Source organism: Typha latifolia, chromosome 4, assembly GCF_019914945.1.
Source record: "Typha latifolia isolate L0001 chromosome 4, TyphaL0001v2, whole genome shotgun sequence".
NCBI lineage: Eukaryota > Viridiplantae > Streptophyta > Magnoliopsida > Poales > Typhaceae > Typha > Typha latifolia.
The window spans coordinates 2295435-2320384 of NC_133089.1; the positions used below are offsets into that span (position 1 = coordinate 2295435).

General features: G+C 36.3%; 4 protein-coding genes and 2 long non-coding RNA genes across 9 annotated transcripts; all 6 read left to right on the top strand.

The window, feature by feature from the left end:
* The first annotated feature begins 556 nt into the window (after nt 1-556).
* On the top strand, nt 557-2944 carry LOC140786895 (uncharacterized). Its single transcript, XR_012108712.1, has 2 exons — nt 557-656; nt 2438-2944. It is a non-coding gene; the product is annotated as an uncharacterized lncRNA (long non-coding RNA).
* LOC140786896 (uncharacterized) lies at nt 664-1448 on the top strand. The gene is made up of 2 exons (XR_012108713.1): nt 664-952; nt 1055-1448. It is a non-coding gene; the product is annotated as an uncharacterized lncRNA (long non-coding RNA).
* A 3477-nt stretch (nt 2945-6421) lies between the features above and the next one.
* On the top strand, nt 6422-12788 carry LOC140785491 (agamous-like MADS-box protein AGL11). Of its 3 annotated transcripts, none has more exons than XM_073133332.1 (8): nt 6422-6518; nt 7781-7967; nt 9720-9801; nt 11074-11138; nt 11269-11368; nt 11608-11649; nt 11762-11803; nt 12454-12788. In XM_073133332.1, the coding sequence occupies exons 2-8, from the start codon at nt 7786-7788 to the stop codon at nt 12655-12657; spliced, it is 717 nt and encodes a 238-aa protein (XP_072989433.1). In that variant the 5' UTR covers nt 6422-6518; nt 7781-7785; the 3' UTR covers nt 12658-12788. The 3 variants fall into 3 exon arrangements, with proteins under 3 accessions (XP_072989433.1, XP_072989432.1, XP_072989431.1); XM_073133331.1 differs by having other exon boundaries at nt 6454-6518; nt 7777-7967; XM_073133330.1 differs by lacking the exon at nt 6422-6518 and adding an exon at nt 6545-6629 and having other exon boundaries at nt 7777-7967.
* A 1746-nt stretch (nt 12789-14534) lies between these two features.
* Nucleotides 14535-16558, top strand: LOC140787506 (peroxidase 47). Its single transcript, XM_073136460.1, has 4 exons — nt 14535-15213; nt 15340-15528; nt 15704-15869; nt 16009-16558. Exons 1-4 carry the CDS (start codon nt 14992-14994, stop codon nt 16404-16406), a joined length of 975 nt encoding a protein of 324 aa, XP_072992561.1. The 5' UTR covers nt 14535-14991; the 3' UTR covers nt 16407-16558.
* Nucleotides 16559-17214: 656 nt separating this feature from the next.
* LOC140786940 (fructokinase-2-like) lies at nt 17215-19755 on the top strand. Its single transcript, XM_073135662.1, has 5 exons — nt 17215-17477; nt 18347-18757; nt 18969-19103; nt 19214-19330; nt 19423-19755. The coding sequence occupies exons 1-5, from the start codon at nt 17280-17282 to the stop codon at nt 19552-19554; spliced, it is 993 nt and encodes a 330-aa protein (XP_072991763.1). The 5' UTR covers nt 17215-17279; the 3' UTR covers nt 19555-19755.
* Nucleotides 19756-20619: 864 nt separating this feature from the next.
* Nucleotides 20620-23243, top strand: LOC140785723 (uncharacterized). 2 transcript variants are annotated; one of them, XM_073133694.1, is made up of 6 exons: nt 20620-20748; nt 20827-21042; nt 21120-21275; nt 21506-21700; nt 21858-22037; nt 22279-23243. In XM_073133694.1, the coding sequence occupies exons 2-6, from the start codon at nt 20841-20843 to the stop codon at nt 23109-23111; spliced, it is 1566 nt and encodes a 521-aa protein (XP_072989795.1). In that variant the 5' UTR covers nt 20620-20748; nt 20827-20840; the 3' UTR covers nt 23112-23243. The 2 variants fall into 2 exon arrangements, with proteins under 2 accessions (XP_072989795.1, XP_072989796.1); XM_073133695.1 differs by lacking the exon at nt 21120-21275.
* The last annotated feature ends 1707 nt before the right edge of the window (nt 23244-24950 follow it).

The following is a 24950-nucleotide window of genomic DNA, read 5'->3' on the forward strand; positions in this document are numbered from 1 at the left end:
TTTAGAACCACAATATAATAGGATTTTAATTTTAAATCAATTTATAAGCCCTTCGGATGCATTTAAAGTTTCAAATACATAATAGTCATACGTTCGATTCACCTGCATAGATATTGAAGTTGATATTTAGTATCTTTCACTAGAGAGTTATATGTGTATAGTTTAAATTTATTATGATTACTTCCTAGAAGAGTTAATCTAGCGATCTAACTTATATAATGGAGAGTGTTTTAAGAAATATTTTATCCTCACAATAGACCCAATTAAAACAAGAAAAGATTGATTAAGAAATATTCTATCCCTTGTTCCTCAACATAAGAGACCCAATTAAGACAATTAAATAAAGATAACTACGTTTGTCTCATTAGTTTATATTTTCAACTTCCATTTGAAGCCAAACTTGAAAGAACAAAATTTGATAAACCTCTGGGTCAATTGGGATGCGGATGTAGACCAAGCTCCGAAGTAACCAAACCCGACCTGAACAAGCGGATCTTTGTGGTTGCTAGACCCGAATCCGCACCATAAATATCTATTTATTTATTTTCGTCCGAGAGGTAGAAGAGAGGAGAGAGAGATGAAGAGAGGAGTTTGTGAGATACTACCAGAAGAAATCTTCGTTTTCGTCGTCGGAATCTCTCTGCAACTGATCCCAGGTAAATCCCTCCTCCAATCTTAGACCCTAAAGTTTGAACCTTTTTGGGAATAGCTTAGTTTCTAGATCTCACGGAGGCAACCTTCTTGTCCGTTCTTGGTCTGAATTATGGTCCATAATTGCGTGTGTTTTGCGAGTTATTCGATCTGCCTAAGATTCTGTTCACCGGATGGTTTGTCGCTTGCCAATTGTTCCGAATAAAAGGTGGTGACTTGGAGGAAACTAGCTTCTTTCAACGATCAAGAAGCGTAGTGTGGTTGTGACCGAGATGGTGAGAGCTTTACTAGGACTAAAAAGGTGGAGTTTTACACCAAACTAATTGATAGATCTTTGGATCTCTGGATCAAGCTTTCTTGCGAGTCTGGACTTACAGAAATGTGCAGCCATTATGATTAACAGGAATGCCAGTTGGTAACAGGATGGAAGGAAAAAAAGGTTGTCAAACTAGATAATGCAGAGGATATGAGATTGGAATTGTTGTGACCAAAACTATCAAGAAAATTCGAAAATAAGGGGAAAATATATAGTGCAGGCCATTATTGATTGTTAAATCAATCAAAGATCTCCTTGTTTTTGCAATTACTAATTTGAAGGAGCAGCAGCTTGTCTTGTTTATTCTGTAGAATTTGCCTGGTATCTGCAACTAGATTTTTTGGTGAAGGTCCAACTGGATTTAGAATGAAAAGGATTTTTGCCATCCTTCTTACCGGATTACTTCTTCTTAACTTTGGTGATAAAGTAGAAAGAGTATAAACTTTTGTTTCTTTACTAGTAATTATTTTCATTGATTTAATGTATTGAGATCTGTTTACTTCCTAGTTCCTCCCATTCTTGGAAAGATAGTATTGATATAATGTGCCAAATAGTCGGTTAGTCGTGTTGTGGTGGATTGTTCAGATGTACTATTAATGACGTTTTGTAAGGATGTGATGCTTAGCATGGCTCAAGTTTCATGAGTGCAAGGAACTATTGTAAGGATCTAATGTAACTTTTTCCTCTTTTTTTCCCTCTTCTTTCTTAGGTGAAGTTTTTAGCAGAAGTCTGTTATACAAGATACATAACGAAACCAACAACAAGCTTAAACTAGCAGCCAATCTGGCCAAACAGTAGATACCCTAAAGTTAATAACTTGAGGAGAACAAATTATGTGCAGTAAGAATTGCCTAATTTAAGTTCCTCTGCTTTGAATATTAAATAGATCAAAATCTAGGCCCATACCTAATAACTTGATGCTTTGTGCAGCCCCCGATATTTCTGCAACAAGTTATAATCTTGATGAATTCATTAGGATCCACCTCATTTGCTGATGCGGTGATTAGGGTCAAAATAAAAATTGGCATCGCATAATGCATACTATTTGGGTTTTGGGTTCAACTCCTCACTCGCATTTTGTTGCTCAGCCTTGGGCTATGCTATTTTGCCCATTTGGATTCGATCAGTTGCTTAGGAACAAATTATCTGTGAGGAAACAACCTGAAAAGAACCAGTGAAGAAAGGAAATTGTATAGTTGAAAATATGAAGAAAATATAGTAATACTAATGGATGCACGAAGATCCAAAGTTTATCTAGTATACTATATAATATGTTGAAAGTTCAACAATACTTTCTTTATAGTAGTAGAAATTAATTTGCTAACAGGGTCCAAAATAAATGGTTCTTCTACAATAAAAGTTCAACGATAATCTCTTTATAGTAGAAGAAATTCTTTGTACATTCATGATCTTTCTTGAGTTTCATTCTACATGTTATGAATGGCACTTGAAAAATTCTCATCTCTTCAGGTCTAGGTGATGACCCATCAACATCCAAGAATGAAAGTAAAGCTGATGCGAGTTCCACCTCAAAACGCAACACTGGTCGCGAGGTGCTCTTAATATGCTTTGGAGTGGGTGGTGCGGTTCTATTGTCCATTTTCCTTTTCAAGTATTGGCAAAAGAAGAAAAGAGAACAACAACATGCATGCCTTCTAAAGCTGTTTGAAGATGATGATGATCTTGAACTTGAACTAGGTCTTCGGGATTGATCACTATCATCTTTTTAACTGGATTTTAGAGGAGAGGTGATATGCCCGAATACACATGTAATTGCAATTAAAAGAAATATGGTGTTGATATGATTGCAGCTAAGATCCTCATCATGAAGAATCATGGCTACAATTGGGTAGAGGTGCAGTCCAAAGATTTTGTTTTTTTGAAGGGAACTCTCCTGTTTTCTGCAAAATAATATAATTCTGTACAAATATATGAATTTATACCAACAATTCATGTGTGTCCCAGTTTACATCTTAATTTAAAGCATTGATTAATACATAACACAGGAAAACGGATGTTAAATGAGTAGATTGAGTATCTGCTTCATTAAGAATAGTTTGTTTCCTTGTTGAGTATAATTCATGTTAATGAGTTCTAAATAAAAATGAAATCACTTGGTAAAATGTATGCTATTTGGCTTCTATAGTACCTAAGAAACCATTTGAGTACAGGATTAACTAACAGTCATGCTGAAGTTATAGTACTTAACTATAATTTGCACAGTCATGTTTATTGCCAAAGTGATATAATCTATTTGTGATCATGCAAGTTGTAGGATTAACAAACACTTGCGAAACAATGTCTGCATAACTGCAGATGGCTGCAGTAAAAATGTAAAATTTGGAAAAGAAATGCTATCAGGTAGACATCTCTGGTAGATTGGATTGGATTTTTCTTTTTTCTTTCCTTGAGATGTTTTAGAGTATATTCACAGGGAAGGCCCACTTCTACCATAAAAATACCATTGCAAACAAAGAAGGGTCACTGTTGTGCTTGAATAATGTTGACATGTGCAAATAAATAAGTAGGGTCCAGCTACTGCAAGCACAGCATATACATCTAGGGAGATATCTTGCATGATTCCCTCTCCAACATTGGGATTTCTCTGTTACCCAAGTCCCAAATTAGGCAATGGGCTCCATGCAAAAGAAAACAAGTAGGTGAAGGTCTTTCCAGTGTCTTTGATGTTGGATAGTTGGTGCAGCTGAAGAAAGTGGTCCATTTCTAGAAAGATATAAATGTCTTCTGGAGGATTGCTATGCATTCTTTATTTTTTCTTTTTGTACATTTGATGGTAAATCCATTACCTCAACCACTAAAAAGGTAGGGAAAAAGCCCATTTATTTTCATATAAGTGGTCTCAGTTACAACTATCTCCTGCTAGGGAAGTGTAAGTTTTTTTCCTCTACCAGTTGATAAGAGGCTTTGACCAGAATGGCAATAAAGTGTTGCAGTAGCAAAATTAATTCATAGTAATTGTTTGATGTAGAAAGTGCAACTAGAAGCTGCTAGTCCAGAGAGAGAGAGAGAGAGAGAGAGAGAGAGAGAGAGAGAGATTCTTGACCCTCAATTATTTAATAATATCCATTGATAGACAATGACATTAGACTAAATGCTCTCATATGGATGTCATTGCTCATGTCCCTGCCTCTGAACTCAATATAAGTTGTGAAAGGTTGGAGTTTCACACTAAAAAAGTATAAATATTTGGTCCCCTTTTGATGCTTCATTAAGGAATTAATCCTATATATGGACCAGCTCCCCAGATAGGAAATCAAAGCCTACTAGCAAAAGCTGAATTATATTGAGTTGCACCACTGAAACAGAAGGAAAATGGACTTGAACATCTAAAAAGAGAGAGAGGGAGTTGTGGTCCTAACTTGAGAAGGGTTAGGAGAGCTACACATTTCAGGGTCCCTGGTTGAGCATTTACTTCATATATTTTTCGCTGGCGATATTTACAAAGGAAGAAAAAGTCTACTAGTTAGATCATAGTGTTTGTCTTGAGGAATCACATGATGTCATCAAAGATATATTCACGAATTCATGCCGTATTAGCTTTGTCTTCAAATCATATACGCGTAACACAAATATCTAATAATGGTCGAAGAGTAAATAAAATTTACGTCTCCTTTAGAGACTAGTAGCAAATTGGAAAGATATCACATCATACATTCTCGTAGGATTTATACCGCCTCCAAGTAAGATAAAAGGAGATTTTGATGGCTAGGTTGATCAAGAAACTTGAATCTAGGTATAGATAAGTATAGCAACAAGCAATTCTCATGTGATATATTCTCTTCTTCACTGTTTTTGTTTAATCTTCTTCCAACTGAAGCTTCAAAAGTAATGTATTGCATACTCAACATTCATCTTTCGCCTTTTGTTTCTCAATAACACTGAGACATTCTAAAATTTTTAGTTGTAGGACTAATCACAATATTCTCATATATGTCAAATAAAAATCTTCTTTCAACATTCAAGGTGCAGTCTAATTAGGTTATTATGTTGATGTTGAGCTCTACAACAATTCTTTTCTGTCTGAATCTTTCTTCAGAAAGAATCAAGTGAATGTTTCAGACATATATTCACCTGCCATGAATCAACACAAAATAAATTCAAGGGTATGCCTTTGACTGAATTAATTTACAACTTCATATCACTTCTCTTAAAAGAAGTATTACTGCCTATATGTCTGAATGAGTACATTTGTAGCTTCTGAAATAGCAGCAGTAGCAATATATATTAAGGCTTCAAAACTAAAAACTTAAGGCTTTTACCTTCATTTTAGTTAGTCATGTGTAATTAGTTGCAAGTTTAGTGACAGATGACCATGTTATTCAAAATCTTAAAACAGTACAGTGGACTTGGGGTCTTGTATTAAAACTTAAAACTAAGTTCTCCTCTAGCTATACATATTTTATAGTGTTGAAAAAGTAAGAGGCAAGCAATTAACTTGGTTATTTTTTCGACGTTCGAATTAAGCTTTCTTAAGAATTCTTATCGTAATAAGCTTTCATTTCGACGAAAACTTATTGAGGCTTCTTCTAGATTTATTTACTTATTCATATCCAACTAATTAGTCCCCACTTTATTATTTAGGCTAAATTACACCTAGATTATGTAAACTATAACCCGGTATCACTTATACATCTTAAAGAAAAAATAAATAATAATTCAAATCACTGTTAGCTTACTATTTGTTATTCTGTTTGGAATTGACATTCGAATGATATGTGACCAAAATTTGCCCTCATTTGTATTGAAATTGTCCACATCTTTCTCCCCAAATCTATGTTCTTAATTTATCTATACTCTTTTTCTTTCAATCTTTATCAAATATTTTTCTCTTCCAACATTTTCCTCTCCTAATAATAAACCTCCATAATTTTTATTACTTCCTTTCTCCTGGCCTCCCTTTTCTCATATCTCTCTCTATCTAAAACCCAGCCTAATGTCTACTTATATGGTGATATTAATATAATTAGACTACTACTTTTCTCAACAAAAAAAAAATTTCTATAGTGATATTGTTTCTACTCTCTTTTTCCTTTCAATCTCTCAATCTCTTTCTCCAAATCTCTATCAACCTATCTTCCTTCTTCTACAGCCAAAATGTATTTTATATAATTAACTTAATCCCCAAAGAGTTTATGATAATTAAATAAAATTATATTACATAAATCACGTGCGGAGGAGGTGGTGACATGGGCTTATGAGTCGGTGAGCTCATCACTACCGAGCTCTTCCGTCTTACCAAGCTACCATTACGCTTTACCTGTCCCTTCACTACCCGCTTAACCTATCCTATTCCTCGGAATAAAACCAATATATTTATGTGCGTAACTTTTAGGCACGGAAAGGTGAGCTGCTATCAGTCGTATTAAACTTAACCGAAGGTACAACTTAATGGTCGGAACTCGGAGCCACTACTCTCTCCTTTAAAAGGAAACCCACTAGATCCGATGCCAACCCCATGCAGTTGCCTATTCCTTTGCTTTCTTGCTCTCTTCTTCTGTCTCTCTCGCCTCGGAGTTCGCGAAATCTTTTGGTAAATCTAGAGAAGTAGTAGTAATCTCTTCTTCTCTTCGATCTTTCTTCTGCTTGTTTTGGTTGCCTTTTTCCGATAATTTTGTTCCGGAAAGGGAGGTTGGTGCAGATGGTAAAGCTACTTTGATGAGTTCTTGCTAGATTTCCAGGCGATTTTTTTTTTCTTCCGATTTTGATCGTATTCTTTTCGAGGGAAAGGAACAAAAAGTGATCCTTTAAGGAAGTCGATCGAGCAGCTGGAGCTTACTAGATCGAAAGATCTTTTTTCTTTCTCTAGCTACTTCAAGAAGTTGATCTCTTCTGTTATCTTTTTCTCTTCTTTTCTCTTACTTGTTCTTGATTCTTTGTTGAAATTACTATAAACTGTTTAATCAATTCGTACGCTCTCTTTCGTTTCTGTTTGACTGAGACTTTTATTTTTGATCAACCGAGGAACATTCTTGGTGGGTGTGAGAGATTACATCAGCTGTTTTGATCAAGAAAACCTAGCAGTGATGATTTCTTTTGTCTTTGTTTTTTGATTCTTTATGATGGCTTAGCTAATTTCTCTCTAGCAAAATTTTACGTTTGTTTACGATACTCTCAGTTTGAAACTTCGATATGGCCAAGGAAAGAGTTTATTTTGTTGAATATTAATTAGATCTACTCACCAATCAGTGTGGACTAGTTAATTCAGTTATCTGAAACATATAATTTTGTTGTTTGTTTCTTTGTCGTTGCTATGTCGACCTGCAGTTCAAATCTCTAACCAATTTTAAAGTCCGTTTGTTCTCCTTTTTTCTTTGAAACTTTTATAAGATCAACCACAGAATCTACTTGGCGAGTACTTACGGTGGCGTTTATTTCAGTTTTTTTTTTTTTTGTGCAAGAAACCCTAGTTTGCCTTTTCCATACCATTTTCTTGTGGCTTTAATGTTTTATTCTTTGCCACTGTAACGAGAAACTGCAGTCCAAATCTTTTCTCTATGTTGGCTTTAGACCATTCCAGTTTGAAACTGTCAAACTACCAGCCAAAGAATTTACTTGGCCAGTGTTAGATCTACTCACTAGTCAGAATGCTAGTTGTTTCAGTTAATTGCAGAAAACCCTAGTTTATATAATTCAGCAATAACTTATTTTAGCTTTATCTGTTTGATTCTTTGTTAATGGCATGATGACCTGCAATTCAAATCTCAAACCAATTTCTACCACAGTTCTCTTTGTTTTGTTATTTTTTTTAAAAAAAAAATTGGGCTTGCTCAAATCAGCTGAATTGGTAGGAAGAAATCATGGGAAGGGGAAAGATTGAGATCAAGAGGATCGAGAACACGACGAGCCGGCAGGTGACCTTCTGCAAGCGGCGGAATGGGCTGCTCAAGAAAGCTTACGAGTTGTCGGTCCTCTGCGACGCCGAGGTTGCCCTAATCGTCTTCTCTAGCCGCGGCCGCCTGTACGAGTACTCCAATAACAGGTCCGCATGCAACTGCTATCATATCCTCTTCCACTTCATTTTCTCCATATGATCTTCTGAGGAGGTTGTTGAAAGCTTTTGGAGGTTGGATGAAACGGATGCAGCTATATGTTAATTGATATTCATAAGCATATATTTCTCTTTAGATTCATCAGAATGTTGTGATGTGTTTTCTAGCTAGTTTACTCTCTCTTACATAGTGGATCGAAGTGAGAGATGTCCATAGTTTGATTTTGGTGAAAGATTTCCTGAGTAAACTGGAGGGCTCTCTTCTATTAATGGGCAAGTTGGCAGAGACTTCATGTAATGATAACATACATCTACAGCAGCTTGAGAACACTTGGGTGATCACATGCATATATAATATAAAACCTAGCTAGCTACCCTTTGTATATATAGTAATTATTATTCATTTATATATTAGGGTTTTCTTCTTTCCTTCCTTGCCTTCTTGCCTTCTCTCTCTCTCTCTCTCTCTCTCTCTCTCTCTCTCTCTCTCTCTCTCTCTCTCTCTCTCTCTCTCTCTCTCCCTCCCTCTCTCTCTCTCTCTGAATTGATGTTCACATGAGATTTCTTATCATCCAACGCTGATAACTTCCAGGCCCAACTCAATTATCATCTTTATGAGCAAGACATTGACCCTGATTGATTCATAATTTTGTAACATGGAGATGGAAACTGTGGCCTATCACAGCTGGTTTTCCCTTATGGTGATAAGAGGCTAAAATCCCTCCTTCCAATGTCCTCCTCTCTATAGGCTTTTACTTATATTCCCAGCATCTGTACTACAGATGGTGATATACTAACTATAGAGAGGTGACCCATGAATTACATCATTCTTGACATTCGTGAACATGTAAGGCAGTTCCATACTTGTGCTATAAAAATATTGTTAGTTTCCTTGCAACCAGTCACACATCTCTTTCATACTTTGGTGAAACTTACAGGAGTTGAAAGAGGTGAGGGTCCTTATGTCAAAGAGTAATGTGGGACTATTCGAGTCCCTTTTTTGTGATGAATCGCTTGAAGTGATGCAAAAGTGAAAAAATGCAACACTTTCTCTCAATTGTTAGTCATTTATGACCTTGATCTATCTACATCTTTTTCTTTATTATGGTGCAAAAATTTATATTTGAGTCACAATTATAAGTAGAGCACTATCTATATATACTAAATCTTTTGGTAGTTTTTTGATATTCAAATTCATGCTTTTATTATTTATTAAAATGATTAAACTCAGCCAGACAAAATGAACAGTTAAATGATTCAAGGATATCAGAGTTGCCAAAAATGAAAGGAAGACCAAATATTTGGATCCAATCAAGAGAGTTAAATGAACGTAGTTTGATAAAACTCGTGATAATAGCATAATAAGCCTCGTGCTTGCTCCTGACTATGGTCTTCCCAAGCCTGACTATTGTCATGTTAAATTTTTTAGGTTATAAGAACATTAGAAACATATCTTGAAATTATGTGACAACATTTTTCCTACAGCTTACAAGTCAGCAATAAACTGATTTCTCCGATTCTTAAATTCAGTAAGTATTAATTACTATATTCCATATTAATAGTTTGAACATCACTCTTGCATTTAGACTTTGCTTGTTATGCTCTACATGCATGCTGTATCATATGTGAATTATTTTTTCCAGGAACGAAGAGTATGTTAATATGAAAATATATTTTAAAACTTATTATTCAAAAATCTACTGAAATGTGTTTAATTGTTGTGCATTGACATTTGTATGCTAGCATAAGATCAACCATTGAGAAGTATAAGAAGGCCAGTGCCAACAGCTCAAACTCAAGTTCGGCCATAGAGGTTAATTCTCAAGTAAGAATTTCTTATCAACAGACGACATAGTACATCTTTCCCAAATCTTAAAAACAGTATGTTTTCTTCTTGTTTATTCATTGTCCATAAGTCTATGTCTTTTACCACCTTAATTGATGTTTATTTCTACTTCTCTAGACATATATGTTTTATTATGAAGACATTGAACTAGTAGGGGTTCTTGAAATTGTTATTTTCAGTTCAACATATAAGTGAGGGAGGGAAAGGATGATATAGTGGGAATTTTAGCTGCGAGTCTGTAAAAACCTATTGGTATTGCAGAGGTTAAGAGTCAGGAGCTCACTAAAATTGAAGATGGAAAAAGTTGTAATGGCTTAAGATTCTAACCCCATCACTATTGCAGTACTTGTATTTCCTTTCATTTCCTTTCCTCTTTCTTGTATCGATCTAAAGATTGATAGAGAATGAAACAATAAGAAATCCAAACCTAGAATGGGTTTGGAGAGAGGAGAAGAAAAGAGAATTTTGGTGGAATGTTTCATCCATTTGAAAGAGAGGGCTCAGCCCTATTTACACAAGTTCACAATAAAATAAGATAAATTTGAATGATAGACATTCTAATAACTCTAATAGAGAAGATGAAGGAGAAAACTACATCATGCATTCTGCGGTCACAGGACATATCATGCATCAGATAAAGTTTGCTCAATGTTAAAAATAACCACGAATATCACATTGATGTCATTTCACAATAATCTAGCGAATATTTTATCGGCCAAAAGATATGAACACATGATAGAATATCAAAAAAGAAGAGGAAGAAAGGAACTCCATGAAGACATGCATGAAGTAGCCGCTTAGCTTCTCGGTAGACTGTGCAGCAAATTTTCAGGCAAACCTCCTCTTGGTCTATGGATGCATGAATATAAAATTAAAAATCCAGTGAAATTTTAGTCAAATCGAGAGATGATGCGGAGTATACGCTAATCATGGAGTTAATAGTAACTAATGCCTGTAGATTTAAGCATCATTTAGACTTATCCTTTATAGTCAAATAACAAAACAAAGAAATTGACTTATTCCCTCATTCAACTTAAAGTGTCACTTTTATCTTTCCTTCTTTTCTTTTCTGTTTCATTACATTTATTAACAATTTAATTTCAATTACTTGAGAAGAATGAGATTTAATCATCATTCAAACTCACTCCCTTCATGCACGCTTTACTAAGAACATGGGGTGTTTACATGGAAGTGTAAGGTTAATGTGGTCATCTCCACTATCTTTTGATGATGTTTTGATGCTTTGAGCAGCAATACTATCAACAAGAAGCAGCGAAGTTGCGTCATCAGATACAGATTTTACAAAATGCAAACAGGTAAGTACTCTAACTAATGTTGGCCCTACGTAGTTCTATTTCATGCATGCTAGTTAGCAGTAAGGTAAGGATAAGTAGGAACCTTGGTTTTTTCTATGTAAATTAAACCTGATACTGTTCATGTTTTCAGACACTTGGCAGGTGACGGATTGAGTAATTTGACCGTTAAGGAGCTCAAGCAACTCGAAAACAGGCTAGAAAGAGGCATTGCACGGATTCGATCCAAGAAGGTAGGCTGTAATACCTCACATTCATCATATCAATTTTGCTATGTTGCAAATGTCTGTAGAATCTTGCTTTCACCAAGCATTAAGATCCAAAAAAAAAAAAAAAAAAACGACAAACAACTAAAATGCGCTAAAATTACTCCCGTGTGATAAAATCGTGTAAACTTTAGTGCAATTGTCTTGGACATATGGAGATCTTTAGAACTGCTTCTTAATTGAACTCATTGGTTTCTATTTAACAGCATGAGCTGCTGTTTGCAGAGATTGAGTACATGCAGAAGAAGGTACCATTTTCGTCTTAAATTCTTGGAATTTACCTTTTATTGTACTTTAGTTTGCTTAATAAGTTGTGTTACTTGCCTCTGATTCTTCTTTGCTTTTTCTGTTTTCATGTAGGAAGCTGATCTTCAAAATGATAATATGTATCTCAGAGCAAAGGTAAAGAGAGTCACAACAAAGTATATTCTAGTATTGCTTATTTCACTTGATAACAAGAAAACAAACTTTAATGAAGTATCACTAAGATATAGAGACACAGAAAGAAGTATATCTATCTATTATATTCTAAATAGACTCTCTGTCATGTTCAGAGAAGTCACTCACTAGCCTAACTAGACAAGCAAATGACTTGCCCTTGAGATTAGTGACAATAATTTTATAGGATGTTTCTTCTAACTTACATGTTTCGATCAACAAAAAGTAGTACTAAACTTACTTGAAATATTTGCATCACATGATGGTGAGTGCTATTGGTTCTCTCCAAACATAACTGAACTCGTAAAGAAACTCAGAGAATAGATATATTAGGATGACATTCTATCTCAATGCTCATGTACATGAGCAGTTCTACCAAATGGAACAGCAAAAATATGAACCACTTAATGCAAGTGGCAGTGACATCCTAAATGATATATATTCATATACATATTAGTTTGCTGTCATACAAGATTGAAACAATTAGATATTGTTGTTTTCCTTCATCATACAATATATTCCATCTCTCTGCATGCCAAAACTGCAAAAAATAGTCATGTAGCACATAAAGTTACACTTCAAAGTTCAAATCTTAGACAATTTTGGACTCTCAGATAGCGGAGAATGAACGAGCCCAGCAAGCTGCAATGGTCTCAGCAGGAGCCGAGCTGGATGCTCTTCCAACATTTGATCCAAGAAGCTATTATCATGTCAATATGTTGGAGGCTGCTCCGCAGTATTCACAACACCAAGATCAGACAGCTCTTCATCTTGGGTATGAAATAAAAGACGATCCAGCTGCGAAAAATTTACTCTAAGTGTGTGTTTTTCTTGTGAACTAAATGTTCTAATAACATAGAGCAGATACTCACTATTGAGTATGTCTGAACAGCACTAAGATTTCTCTGAACCCTGCTTTCTTGTTATGAGAATCGCATTCGTATCCAAATTGGTGTGCATTTACTATGCTATGAAATCATATCCATAGCAATAGAGATCACAGGTTCACTTCCACCAGAAGTTTTTTTTTCTCTTTTTCCATTTTAACTTTTATACTTGCGTGTACCATTCATAACTTCTTAGTTTTTTTACAACTAAAAATTAGAATCTTAGTAATTCGGCAAACGAAAAGATATAAATACCCTTAACTAAAAGGAATATATGCAAATAAAAATAAGAATTCTTTTGTCCTTTCACGGTTGACTTTCATGAAGTTCTAACAACTAGTTACATGTAAGAGGCATCTATGAAAAAACTATTAACTTTGGAGGCGTGGACATGCAAATAAGAGATTTTAGAAAGAGTATACATGCCAAAAGCCCTATCTTACCAAATCTTAGGTTACTGTCAAATAGGAAACAGAAAACATACTTCTCAAGATAGAGCTTATTACTCTGTTTCCTATGACAGTCAAAGGTAATAGGTCCCTCCTTATCTATAAAATATATGCAGGGTGTTATTTACAATTTCACTAGCATACTTCTTGCAATATAATCATAACTTGGGCAAGAGCAAGAATACAAAGAAACCTACAGCATTGAGATGAAAAATTAAAAGAAGAAGTGGGCCTGCGACTGCATGCACAGAAAAGGAGAAAGCAAACGCAAATTCGTTAGTGGGGATGGTTTGGATAACTCCACTTTAACAGCTAAAGCACCCACAGAATTATTAAACAAAGAAATAAGAGAGGAGATGGAAAGAAATAAGAGAAGAGGATTTCAAGTAGGTCTTACTGAAACCGGCGCCATTATTGGCCTTAATCTCTGCTAAACAATACAATGAGCTCAAACTCCAGTTTGGCCTTCCATTTACTTGCAATCTAATTGATGCAGAGTTGATCATAGAACAAGAACAGAGTTTCAGAGTACTTGGAGGACAAGATTCAGAGAGCCCACATAGAATGTCAAGCTGGCATTTTGAGTACATTCATTATTCATGTCCCATTGTTCTTTAGAGTTGGTGCTATTTGTTCTGAGCCAAGCTTGCCTCTGTTTGATGATGTACAATTTTAGCATATTGGAGCTTTTCATATGTAAATATGAGAGATTTGGAACTCAACGCATCAACTTGATGTTTAAATCAGTCAAAGATATGAGGAGCACATCTTATTCTAATTTTTATTTTATCACTTACTTGGATTTGCCTCGGGTTCTGTCGCACTACAAATTGTCTTTCTTAGTCAAAGCGTACTCAAAGAATCTTATTCATGCACTCCATTACAATAAGCTCGACTCTATCTCCGCTGACCAAGTATGCAAAATTATATCACTATCATTTTTGCCCCATATCTTTATCCAAATGCTCCATGACACTACTGCAATTTCCAGCAGCCCAAACTAGAAGGTGATGACAACAATGAAATCCACAAAACTTGCACTAGTTATAGTGCATGTCATGGTGGCTACTCAAAAGTAGAATACACAACTTGTCTTGATAACAACAAAAGGAATGTCAAGTGCTGCTAATGTATTGATTGGTGAAACTCCAAGTTTCCAACAGACTGTTGTGAGTTGATACAAAACTTGACACATTTGTTTGCAGCCAATACAATAAGTTGTGGGTCGCACGTGTGAATCCAACTTTTTTTTTTCTTTTTTTTTTTTTCCTGGAAGGAAGTAGAGTGACCCACTTCCTCTTAGGATGGTGACAGCGAGAGGATTATATCATTTTGATCATGGGAACCAGCTTGAGGACTGTCCCACTTCCACCTGACTCAAGACATTCCTTTCGCTAAAGTCCTTCATCTCCAAGCTTTCTTTTAGCAGTTCTAAATTCCAAGGATCTCTCCCTTTGAGTGCTTTGGTGATCATGTTGGTGGCCATTATTGGTGTTTTTAAGAGCCTCAACTGTGTTCTTGGAATTAAGTTGCGATCAAACACGTGCTCGCTGGACATGCGCGAAGACTTCTCGGTCTCGAAATCTTTGAGTTGCATGACATGAGATGCCACTGCCAAGGATCCTTTTTGACATTTAGACATTACTGTAGGATTAACTCAATTGTAAGTGGTATGATCTCTAGTGATCTTATCCTTTTTTACAATAAGAATATTCTGGTCCCTAGTACAATCCTGGCGCGATTATATATACAGACTCATACGTTGTTCTTCTCAATCTAGACATTTTCCACAGTGCATCTGTAAGTGTAGTCCAAAATGTCAAAGATGAACACTGCTTATGTGGTGCTCTTGCTTCTGATTGAGGTGCTAATGAGAGGAGCTAGACTTGGTGTGGATGCTCTGAGTGTGAATTATTATGGCATGGCCTGCCCTTTTGTAGAGCCAATTGTGAGGAATGTAGTGAATCAAGCTCTGCAAAAAGATCCTACACTTGCAGCAGCGCTTCTAAGATTGCACTTCCATGACTGCTTTGTTCAGGTTCGCAGGTCGATCATGTTATCATATTCTCTATCATATATATTATCTGATACTAGCCTTTTTATTGATCAAAACTTTGATCAATTCCGCTACTAAACTTTTGTTTTGTTTTGACCTTGATGCAAGGGCTGTGATGCATCTGTACTCATAGATTCAACAAATGATAACACTGCAGAGAAGGACTCTCCTGCGAACCAAAGTCTGCGGGGATACGAGGTTATCGACCAAGCGAAGCAGATCATCGAGATGCAATGCCCTGGAGTTGTTTCATGTGCTGATATAGTTGCACTTGCAGCTAGAGATGCAGTCATTTGGGTATATACATCTTCCATACCAACAACCTCAAATTAGTACTTAAAAAAAACTAGAGTAATGTCTTCGACATACAATTAATACTGCATTTTACTCGTCGAAAAAGAAATGTAAGCTTCAATCTGTATATTGTTTTAGTAAATTACTACACCAAAATATAATCTTAGTTTCTTTTTAGGCTGGAGGCCCATATTATGATATACTCAAAGGAAGAAGGGATGGAACAAGATCCAAAATACAAGACACTGTCAACTTGCCAGCACCTACCTTAAATAGCACAGCCCTCATCCAGATGTTTGTTGGTCAGCATGGATTCACTGTTCAGGAGCTGGTGGCTTTATCTGGTACTTAAAAACATTATATTGCTCATGAAGTATATGTAACTGAATTCAGATAAATTTAGGATTGAATGAATCTGCATAATATTTCTTATTAGCACCCTCAAAACATTGCTTGCTTTGATACATTCCTTTTGCTTTCAAGGGGGTCACACACTAGGTGTTGCAAGGTGCTCATCATTCAAAAATCGCCTTAAAAACTTCGATGCGACGAACGATGTCGATCCATCTTTAGAACCGAATTTCGCAAAGACATTATCAACTACATGCAGTGGAGGAGACACTGCTGTCCAAGCCTTCGATTCGACGATGAACACCTTCGACAACGCCTATTTCAGTGCACTGCAAAGGGGATGGGGTGTACTAACATCAGACCAGACATTATTCACATCCCCTCAAACAAAATCTATTGTGAATGCATTTGCAATGAATCAAGCCATGTTCTTCTTTATCTTCCAGCAGGGGATGTTGAGGATGGGATCACTTGACGTCAAGGAGGGCAACCAAGGAGAGGTGAGGTTGAACTGCCGCAAGATCAACTGAACCATGCCTATCCTTACTGCTGCTCTTAATCATGTAATAAAAAAATGAATGAAGTTGTATGCATAGTTAGTGTGTGTAAGATGAGGAGATCTCCTCTGTGAGTTTGTAGTTCATGTTCTGAACTTATGGAAAACATGTATCTCTCTTAAAAATCTCCACTTCCATCGAAACTTACTAAGAATTTAAGAATCAGATAAAGATAGAATAAATGAACGATGTCTCACCAATCGAAGAGTTTGGTAAGATAGATATTTAGCCTCAAGAAAAATTTTATCCAGTAAAAGTTACATCCATTCATAACACAAGGTTCTACGATATATTTATAGTTTTTCTTCCTATATTACTAAATCTTAAGCAAACTATCAAAGATAAACTCCTATTCTAAAAGATAAAAATTTTAATTTTTTTTAAATAAAAAACTCTATATTTATATAAACAGAATCCAACTCATTCACTTCCTTCTTCCAGTTACAAAATTAAAATCACGACGCTATCTAAATAACGAGAATTCCGGCATGGATAGTGCTATTATTTCTGGATAAATATCACCCTATGATCCTAATCGCACGGATAACAATCCACCAAATTATCCGGAGCAAATCTTAACGTAATGTCTCATTATCCAAATCAACCGTCCATATCGGGAAGCAGATAACTATCCAAATCAACGGCCAGTGGAGGAATCTCAGATGCACAAATTTCGTAAATCCTGGTCAGCATAGAATCCGCTCCCCATCTGCCAGTTTTACTCACTATCCACTTCTATTCTATTTAAACCCCGTTCTCCTTCCTATCCCAATCTATTATTCTATTTGTACTATTTATCCGTCTTGCTGCCATTCTTATTCTAGAGAGAGAAAACAAGGGATAACAATGGCATTCCGAGATAAGGGATCGGAGGAGGCGGCATTGGTGGTGTCCTTCGGGGAGATGCTGATCGACTTCGTCCCCGACGTCGCCGGCGTCTCGCTCGCGGAGTCTACGGGATTCCTCAAGGCCCCCGGTGGAGCTCCGGCCAACGTCGCCGTCGCCATCGCCAAGCTCGGCGGCAAGTCCGCCTTCGTCGGAAAGGTAAGCGATCTTCGGGTCTCCTTCCTTCCTCTCGGCTTGTGATCCCCGGGATCTGAGACCGGAGGCGCCTTCGCCGTCCGATCTCGATCGGAGATATTACAAATATGCCCCTCATAATATATCTAGGATTGCTATATATAATTCGTGATATAGCTAATAGCTTTGACGAAATAGAGGCGTCGTGCGTCGAATATCCATGTGACGCAGCGGTGGGCCTCGCTCGATTTGGTCGTACTGGGGCCCACTTTTGCGTATGTCTAAAGTAAGGGAAAATTACTGAATCAGCCCCTGGAAATTTTACTCTTAAATGTTTTATTTTTATTCGTTTCTTGAAACACTTTAAAAGCTAATTAAGTCTAGTAATTTGCAAATAAAATAAATTCTTGGGTGTTCATGAAAATCCACCAATGGAATGTGGGTGGTTTTAAAGCTAGTTGGCTTATATATATATATATACACATATACATAGATAGATAAAGCAACAGGATATCTCTGTCTTGGTGTGGGTCCCTTTTACTATTAGCGTTTACAGGTTGGTTTTATATTATAATTTTAAATTTGGGTCCCCCATTGGTAGGTGGTATCCTCGAGGTGGGGTTCAGTTTTTATCCTGAATCTTTTAGTGCATCTCAACGTGGGGAGTGTGACAGGAGTTAGGCTCGTAACTTGAAAAACGTTATCGTGTTGGGTTGATGATGTTCTTGTGGACTTATCATTTGCAACTCCTGTCTATCCAAATGCTTAATGTCTTTGGATCATGCCAACTCGATCGTAACATTGATTTGGAAAGAAAGAATTGCTTAATTAACTAGAAAAGAAAACTTTGTAACATTCATTTACATCATCGCTTCTTCTGTCGGGGGGTGCAGTTTGGTGATGATGAGTTCGGGCATATGCTAGTAGACATACTGAAGAAGAATGGAGTGGATGATGAGGGAGTGTTGTTCGATCCCCATGCGCGCACTGCACTTGCATTTGTCACCCTCAAGAGTAATGGTGAGCGGGAGTTCATGTTCTACCGCAATCCCAGTGCAGACATGCTCCTCACTGAAGCGGAGCTCAACCTCGGTCTTATTCGCCGTGCTAGGATCTTCCATTATGGCTCTATCAGTCTTATCTCTGAACCCTGTCGGTCAAGCCACCTTGCCGCTATGCGTGCTGCCAAAGAAGCCGGCATTCTCTGCTCCTATGACCCCAATGTGAGGCTCCCACTCTGGCCCTCTGACGAGGCTGCTCGCACCGGTATCCTGAGCATCTGGAAGGAGGCCGACTTCATCAAGGTAAGGAGAACTCAAAATTCACCAACTATTACAGGATAATGCCCATCTCTTTTACTTAGCTTCTTCAATAAGTATTACTGGACATATGTAATCACATTATTATCTATAAAAGAACTACAAGAGACCAGATTCCATTTGTGAATTTGTTCTGATTTTATGGATTGTTGTGTTACCTTGCTTCAACTCATAATATGAAAATTTGATGTTGCAGGTTAGTGACGACGAAGTTGCTTTCCTAACTCAAGGAGACCCACAGAATGAAGAGAACGTGTTGTCATTGTGGTACGAGGGGCTCAAGCTGCTTATTGTTACAGATGGAGAGAAAGGGTGCAGATACTTCGCCAAGGTTAATTTGTTTTCCTTAATAAGTTTTTCCTGTCCTTTTAGTCAGTCACATTTAAACTTTAAAGTTCTTTTTAATTATTATGACTTTGTTTTCTCGCACCATACGTACAGGATTTTAGAGGTAAAGTATCAGGATTTGCTGTGAAGACAATTGATACAACAGGAGCTGGTGATGCTTTTGTTGGTGCACTTCTGGTCTCCATTGCGAAGAACAACTCTATCTTCCAGGTTCATGTCAGCAACATTCGGTAGTTGTGCCTATCCTATGGCTATATCTCATAAATGTATCTTACTAATGCTTATTCTTTCCTCATTACTAGGATGAGGAGAAGCTGAGGGAGGCATTGACATTTGCGAATGCTTGCGGAGCAATTTGTACAACCCAGAAAGGAGCTATTCCTGCCCTTCCTACTATGTCCACAGCTTTGGAGCTCGTCACCAAGGCGAATTAGAGCATCGGCATGCAATATTCAAATGAAAATATTTAGTATGATTTGTACTTGTTTAGTTATGCATTTTTCTGCATCTTTTGGCAGAAAACTTTTATTTTCTTTTTCAATAAACTTGTGATTGTTAGTCTCAGTTCAGTTTGTGCTTACTTTATGTGAACATTCTCTCCTGAAGGAAAAAATTATTAGACTGCATTATGAGAAGATTGTTAAGTTTTGTGGTTTAACTGACGAACCAGGTGTCTTATTCAATTTGAAAGAGTGTTTCATATTCGTAGCATATGATAAGGTTGAATGTCTATACCTGTTCAGGGCAGTGGTTGGAATCGTTAAATGCTGCCTGAGCTTGATAATTAGTTCTATATTCTTCTAAGAGAGGATATGAGCAGTCTTACTCTCAGAAGGTTTCAAGTAATGTACAATATAATGTTCAGATGCTTGAGATACTTGTGTCAGAGCTCGACCTACCTTATCTTTTTTTCATTAAAGCTAGCTCAAGGCTGGGGATTGAGTAAGCAATGAGATATTTTAAGATAAGAATATCAATAATTTCTTTGTTAAGATCAAGAAAGTTATAAAAACCAAATGTAAAGTGAAGAGTGACTTGAATCAGAAAACAATGCCAATATAAGTCATTTATTCTGTTCTAGAGTTCTTAACATGCTCTACTTCACCTTAAGCACACTCAGTTTGCTTGGCCAGCTATACATATCTTCAACGTGTTTTTGGACTGCATGTTGGCTAGTTGGATTGTTTGGATTGTTTTCTTGCAGAGCAGGTGTTCCACACCCTTAAACTTGTGATGGAGGAGGATATGAAGCAGGTATATGTTGCAGTTCTTGAGGTCATATTCCATTCTTTATTTTGTAGGCATATGATGTATTTTTTTTCCTATCAAGCAAAATACATAATTCCTTTTCTTTTTGTTGAGAATAACCATTCTGTACTTTTGCTTGTATGATGAGAATGCAGGATGTTGTTTTTCGATCCTTTTCTTGGATTTGTTAGAGTGCTAGTAATTATTCTTGCCTTTGGTTCAAGAGCAATGTTTTTGAACAGCATGAAGGTAATAGATTTGGAATTTCTCTTCTTAAAGCTATGTAGACTGTTCCAGCATTCCTCATGGTTTGGCTCCTTAAATGCAGTCACCAAGCTCACACTGAAAGATAATTCTGTGTGGAGAGATAGCCTTCCCAGGTACATACTTCAACCTACAAATATTTCAAATCAATTTAATTGTAAGAATGCTCAGTAATTCCTTTGATTTATGTGCAGATCAAGTAAAGGAGATGAAACTAAGTTCCTCATCAAATAATAATTCCATAGAGGAACTATCTCCGGTGGTTGCCAATTCAAGTGCCAAAGAGCAAAACACAAATGTCCTCTCTCAAGCCACTCCTCCAATGATCTCGACAGACATCCCAAGTCCTAGGTCAGAAGAGGAAATTCTTGAGGCCCTCAAGGAGAGTAGCATCCTGGTCCCAAAAAGAGGTAGATGTTTATATCTCTACACGAAGTTAAAAACTTGTTTGAAGTCTAACCTTCCATCTTTCCGCTTCTTTCATAAGTCCATCAAGAGAGGTGCAATAAAGAACTTTTCTTGAGGATTGCTGAACTAGGGAGAGTTATTTTGAAAACCAAGTTAATGAGAATATTCAAACTGTCTTCTGCTGTTGAAGCTGTAGAGGAACACACCCAAGGATCACCCTATATTGCTTTAAGTGGTAATTCTTCTCTTGCTCCAAACACTATTAGCCAAGTCACTACTGCTTAATGATCCACCTTTTTCATTCATACTACAGCCGTTAATAGTGAAATAAGTGATCTTCCTATTTAAAAGAAAAACAAAACAATAATCTTCATTTATTGATCATATATTGGTTTGTTCTTGCTCGGCTCTAGCTTCGGAAATTAAAAATAAGGAGGTAATGTAAATATGTTCTTGTTACAACAGAATCTCTATGTGCAAATCCTGTGGAACTACAAGTTAATGAATCTTCAATTATTAGCAAAATTACACCTGAAGCTCCAACATCAGAGGTTTGCAGCACACATAGAAATCAGGAAGATGCAACAACTGCAAATGATAATACTAAAAGCGAAGCTACAAGAAGACACACTGAAGAATTGACTCCAGTTACTTCAAGTGGTACCGATTCTTCTCATTTGAAGTTATTTTTCAGAAATATTAGTCATACTACTTACTGTTCCATCTCTTATCCATCGTGTCAAAGTCCTAGAGGTAAAAAATGTGATCTTGATTAATATTTAAACAATACATGATTACTATTGCATTATTCGTATAGAAGTTCAGCAGGACATCATTGCGGAAGCAGTTACTCCATCAGTGTCTAGAACACGAAAAGAAGCTATTGGATCCGATGTAACAGAGGAACTTGAAGAGCAAGATGCATCAGTTACAGAAGACTCTTGTGATGAAGCCACTGAAAGGGACTCCAAAGAACTGTCGTATAGTACTATAAATGGTAATATTCTCCCAGTTTGAAGATAATATTTAGATAATTAAGCTAAATTACAGAATGATCTCTCACTATTCACTCTCTCAACTCATGAAAGATACAAAGATTGTAATTTTGCAAGGACAAGCGACATAGCTAACCCGCCCATCTGTATCATCTCTACAGAATTAAAGCATATAGTTATTGGCATGGCTAACTGAATTCATAGTTAAAACATTAGATAATGCTTGATGCATTCCTCTTGCAGGAGCAACAATGCAGACAATCGCTGCACTGATAGGAGCTTCATCATTTGATATATCAAATATGGAAAATCCAACTCCTCCAGAGAAGATCATCTTGACGTACAAGATTAACATTTCAGCTCCAGAAACTGAGAAAAGAAAAATCACACGTAAGTGGAACTACATAAAAGTGATCATAAGTGATATTAAAGATGTCTTGAAAGAGAAACAAACTTCTGTAGAGATAGCAGAAATAATAGAAGACAGCTTAGAAGAATTACAGCAATTTGGGCAAGACATTGATGCTTCAATGGAGGAATTAGTGTCCGTGCTAAAGAAACTTGTAGCAGAAATTAAGCATCAAAGCTCTTTGGATAAGCAGATAGTTAAAAGTGAAATATCATCAAGATTGTCTACTGAGCTAACGGCCCTTACTGATTCCAATGCACAATATGAACAGACTGCTTATAATTGGAAGAACACTCTGGACATGCAAGAGAATATACTGGAGAAGGTTATAAAGAGACGTGGGGGTTATGACACAAAGATTTTAGAGCAGCAAAACAAGATTGCCAAGATTAAAGAAGAACTAGCCACTGCAGAGAGGGAATTAGAAAGTATGGAGAAAAGGAGGAAAGATCTCGTGGAAGAGGAGGAGAAATGCAAGGAAGAAAGAAAATCAACAATCTTGGAGTTAGATAATACAGAAGAGAAACTCAATGCTATTACTGAAAAGATCAGTCAAATCAATGACTACTTGGTTCACTTAGATGAAACCATTGACCGACAGTTTGAGCTACAAGAGAAGGAGATGCTAGATATGGTGAAACAATTGTTGGAGTTGGAAATATCTTAACTTGATTCCTTCCTGGAATTTATTACAGAGAATGACTTCATTCTTAGAATAAAGAACTCTTTTCAAACCTTAAACCTAAACAATCCTTTGTATTTACAAACTTTGTCAGATAAAAGATGTCTCCTTCAAGTATGATGATGTATATTACATGTGTTTAGTCCCCATATTTTCAACATAGAATCTTGGGGGTGTAATGAACGGAATCTAGGAATAATACATGTGAGCCAAGTGAAAAAACTCACTTTCTGTTTATATCGACTCTGGGTTTGTTTCATGTCTTGCTAAACTGTTACCTCGTATTGGATAATGAGCTTATCCCAACAATAAGCAAACCTCAAAGAGTTGTGTTTCAAAAAAATTGCTGCAATCAATCACTAGAAAGTACAGGTTATGTATAGGTGAAGTGACAAAAGCCTTGAAATGATGTACTCTAGTCTTAGAACAGCAACTTGATGGAGATCCTTGGAAGTGTAGAATGAGGAACAAAAAAATGATGCAGGCAATCATTAGAAAGTGCACATGGAAGTTTCCATGACCAAATTTTTTTAAAGAAATTTAATATGATTTGGGGATAATGAACTAAGAACTTTTGAACTATTTCTTCTTTTTCTTTTTAACGTACACATGGACTCCTAAACTATGGAAAACCTCTCACCCTCCTGATCTTTACGGAAAACGTTTCATTTTACTAAACTTTATTGTTGAAACAATAAGAAATCCAAACCTAGAATGGGTTTGGAGAGGAGAAAAAAAGAGAATTTTGGTGGAATGTTTCATCCATTTGAAAGAGAGGGCTCAGCCCTATTTACACAGGTTCACAATAAAATAAGATAAATTTAAATGATAGACATTCTAATAACTCTAATAATTGCCTTACTTTTATCTAAAATAAAGATAAAATGTCTCACAATCGTATTATTGTTTTTTAAACGGAAAACCTAACACATAAATAATGGAAGAGTCAGTACAGCAGTTTGGTGATGATGAATTTGGGCATTTATAGAAACCTTTCTTTTAGTCATTTACCACATTTAAATGAGTTTTTCTTTTTCAAGTTCATTCTGACTTTACTTTGTTTTCTCATACTCATATGCAAAGGATTTTAAAGGTACAGTATCAGGATTTGTTGCGAAGAACAATTCTTATCTTCCATGTTCATTTTAGCGATATTCAGCACTAGTGCCAATCTTATAGCTATATCACAGAAATGTATCTTAATTACTAATGTTTATTCTTCGGTATTACTAGGAGGAGGAGAAGCTAAGGGAGGCACTGACATTCGTTTTGCTTTTCAATAAACTTGAGATTGTTAGGTTCAGTTCAGTTTAAGCTTTCTTTGTGTAAACATTCTCACCTGAAGGACAAATTCTTCGGCTGCATATTGAGCTAAGTTTGTGAGATGAGGTTTAACTGCTGAACCGGGTCTTTTGTCAGGGTCTTATTCAATTTGAAAGCCTTGAACTTTTTACGTTGTTTCGTCTGTGTAGCATATGATAAGGTTGAATGTTTACAGTGACTTAAGATAATGGCTGGAATCAGCAGATGTTACCTGAGCTTAATAATTAGTTCTATATTCTTCTAAGAGGAGATATGATCAATCTTACCCTAATTCAGATGCTTCAGATGCTCGTGTCATGTGAGCATATCCTAGCCATTGAAGTCGTGGGCACCCAAAGATTCATGATAATATATGGTACTTGAAACAAAGCAGAGCTCGAGCTATCTCCTCATTTTTTTCATTAAAAAGTAGCTCAGGTCTGGGGATTAAATAAGCAATGAATCTTTTATGATAAGAATATCTAACCTCTTTGTTAAAATCAAGAAAATTTGATAACTACA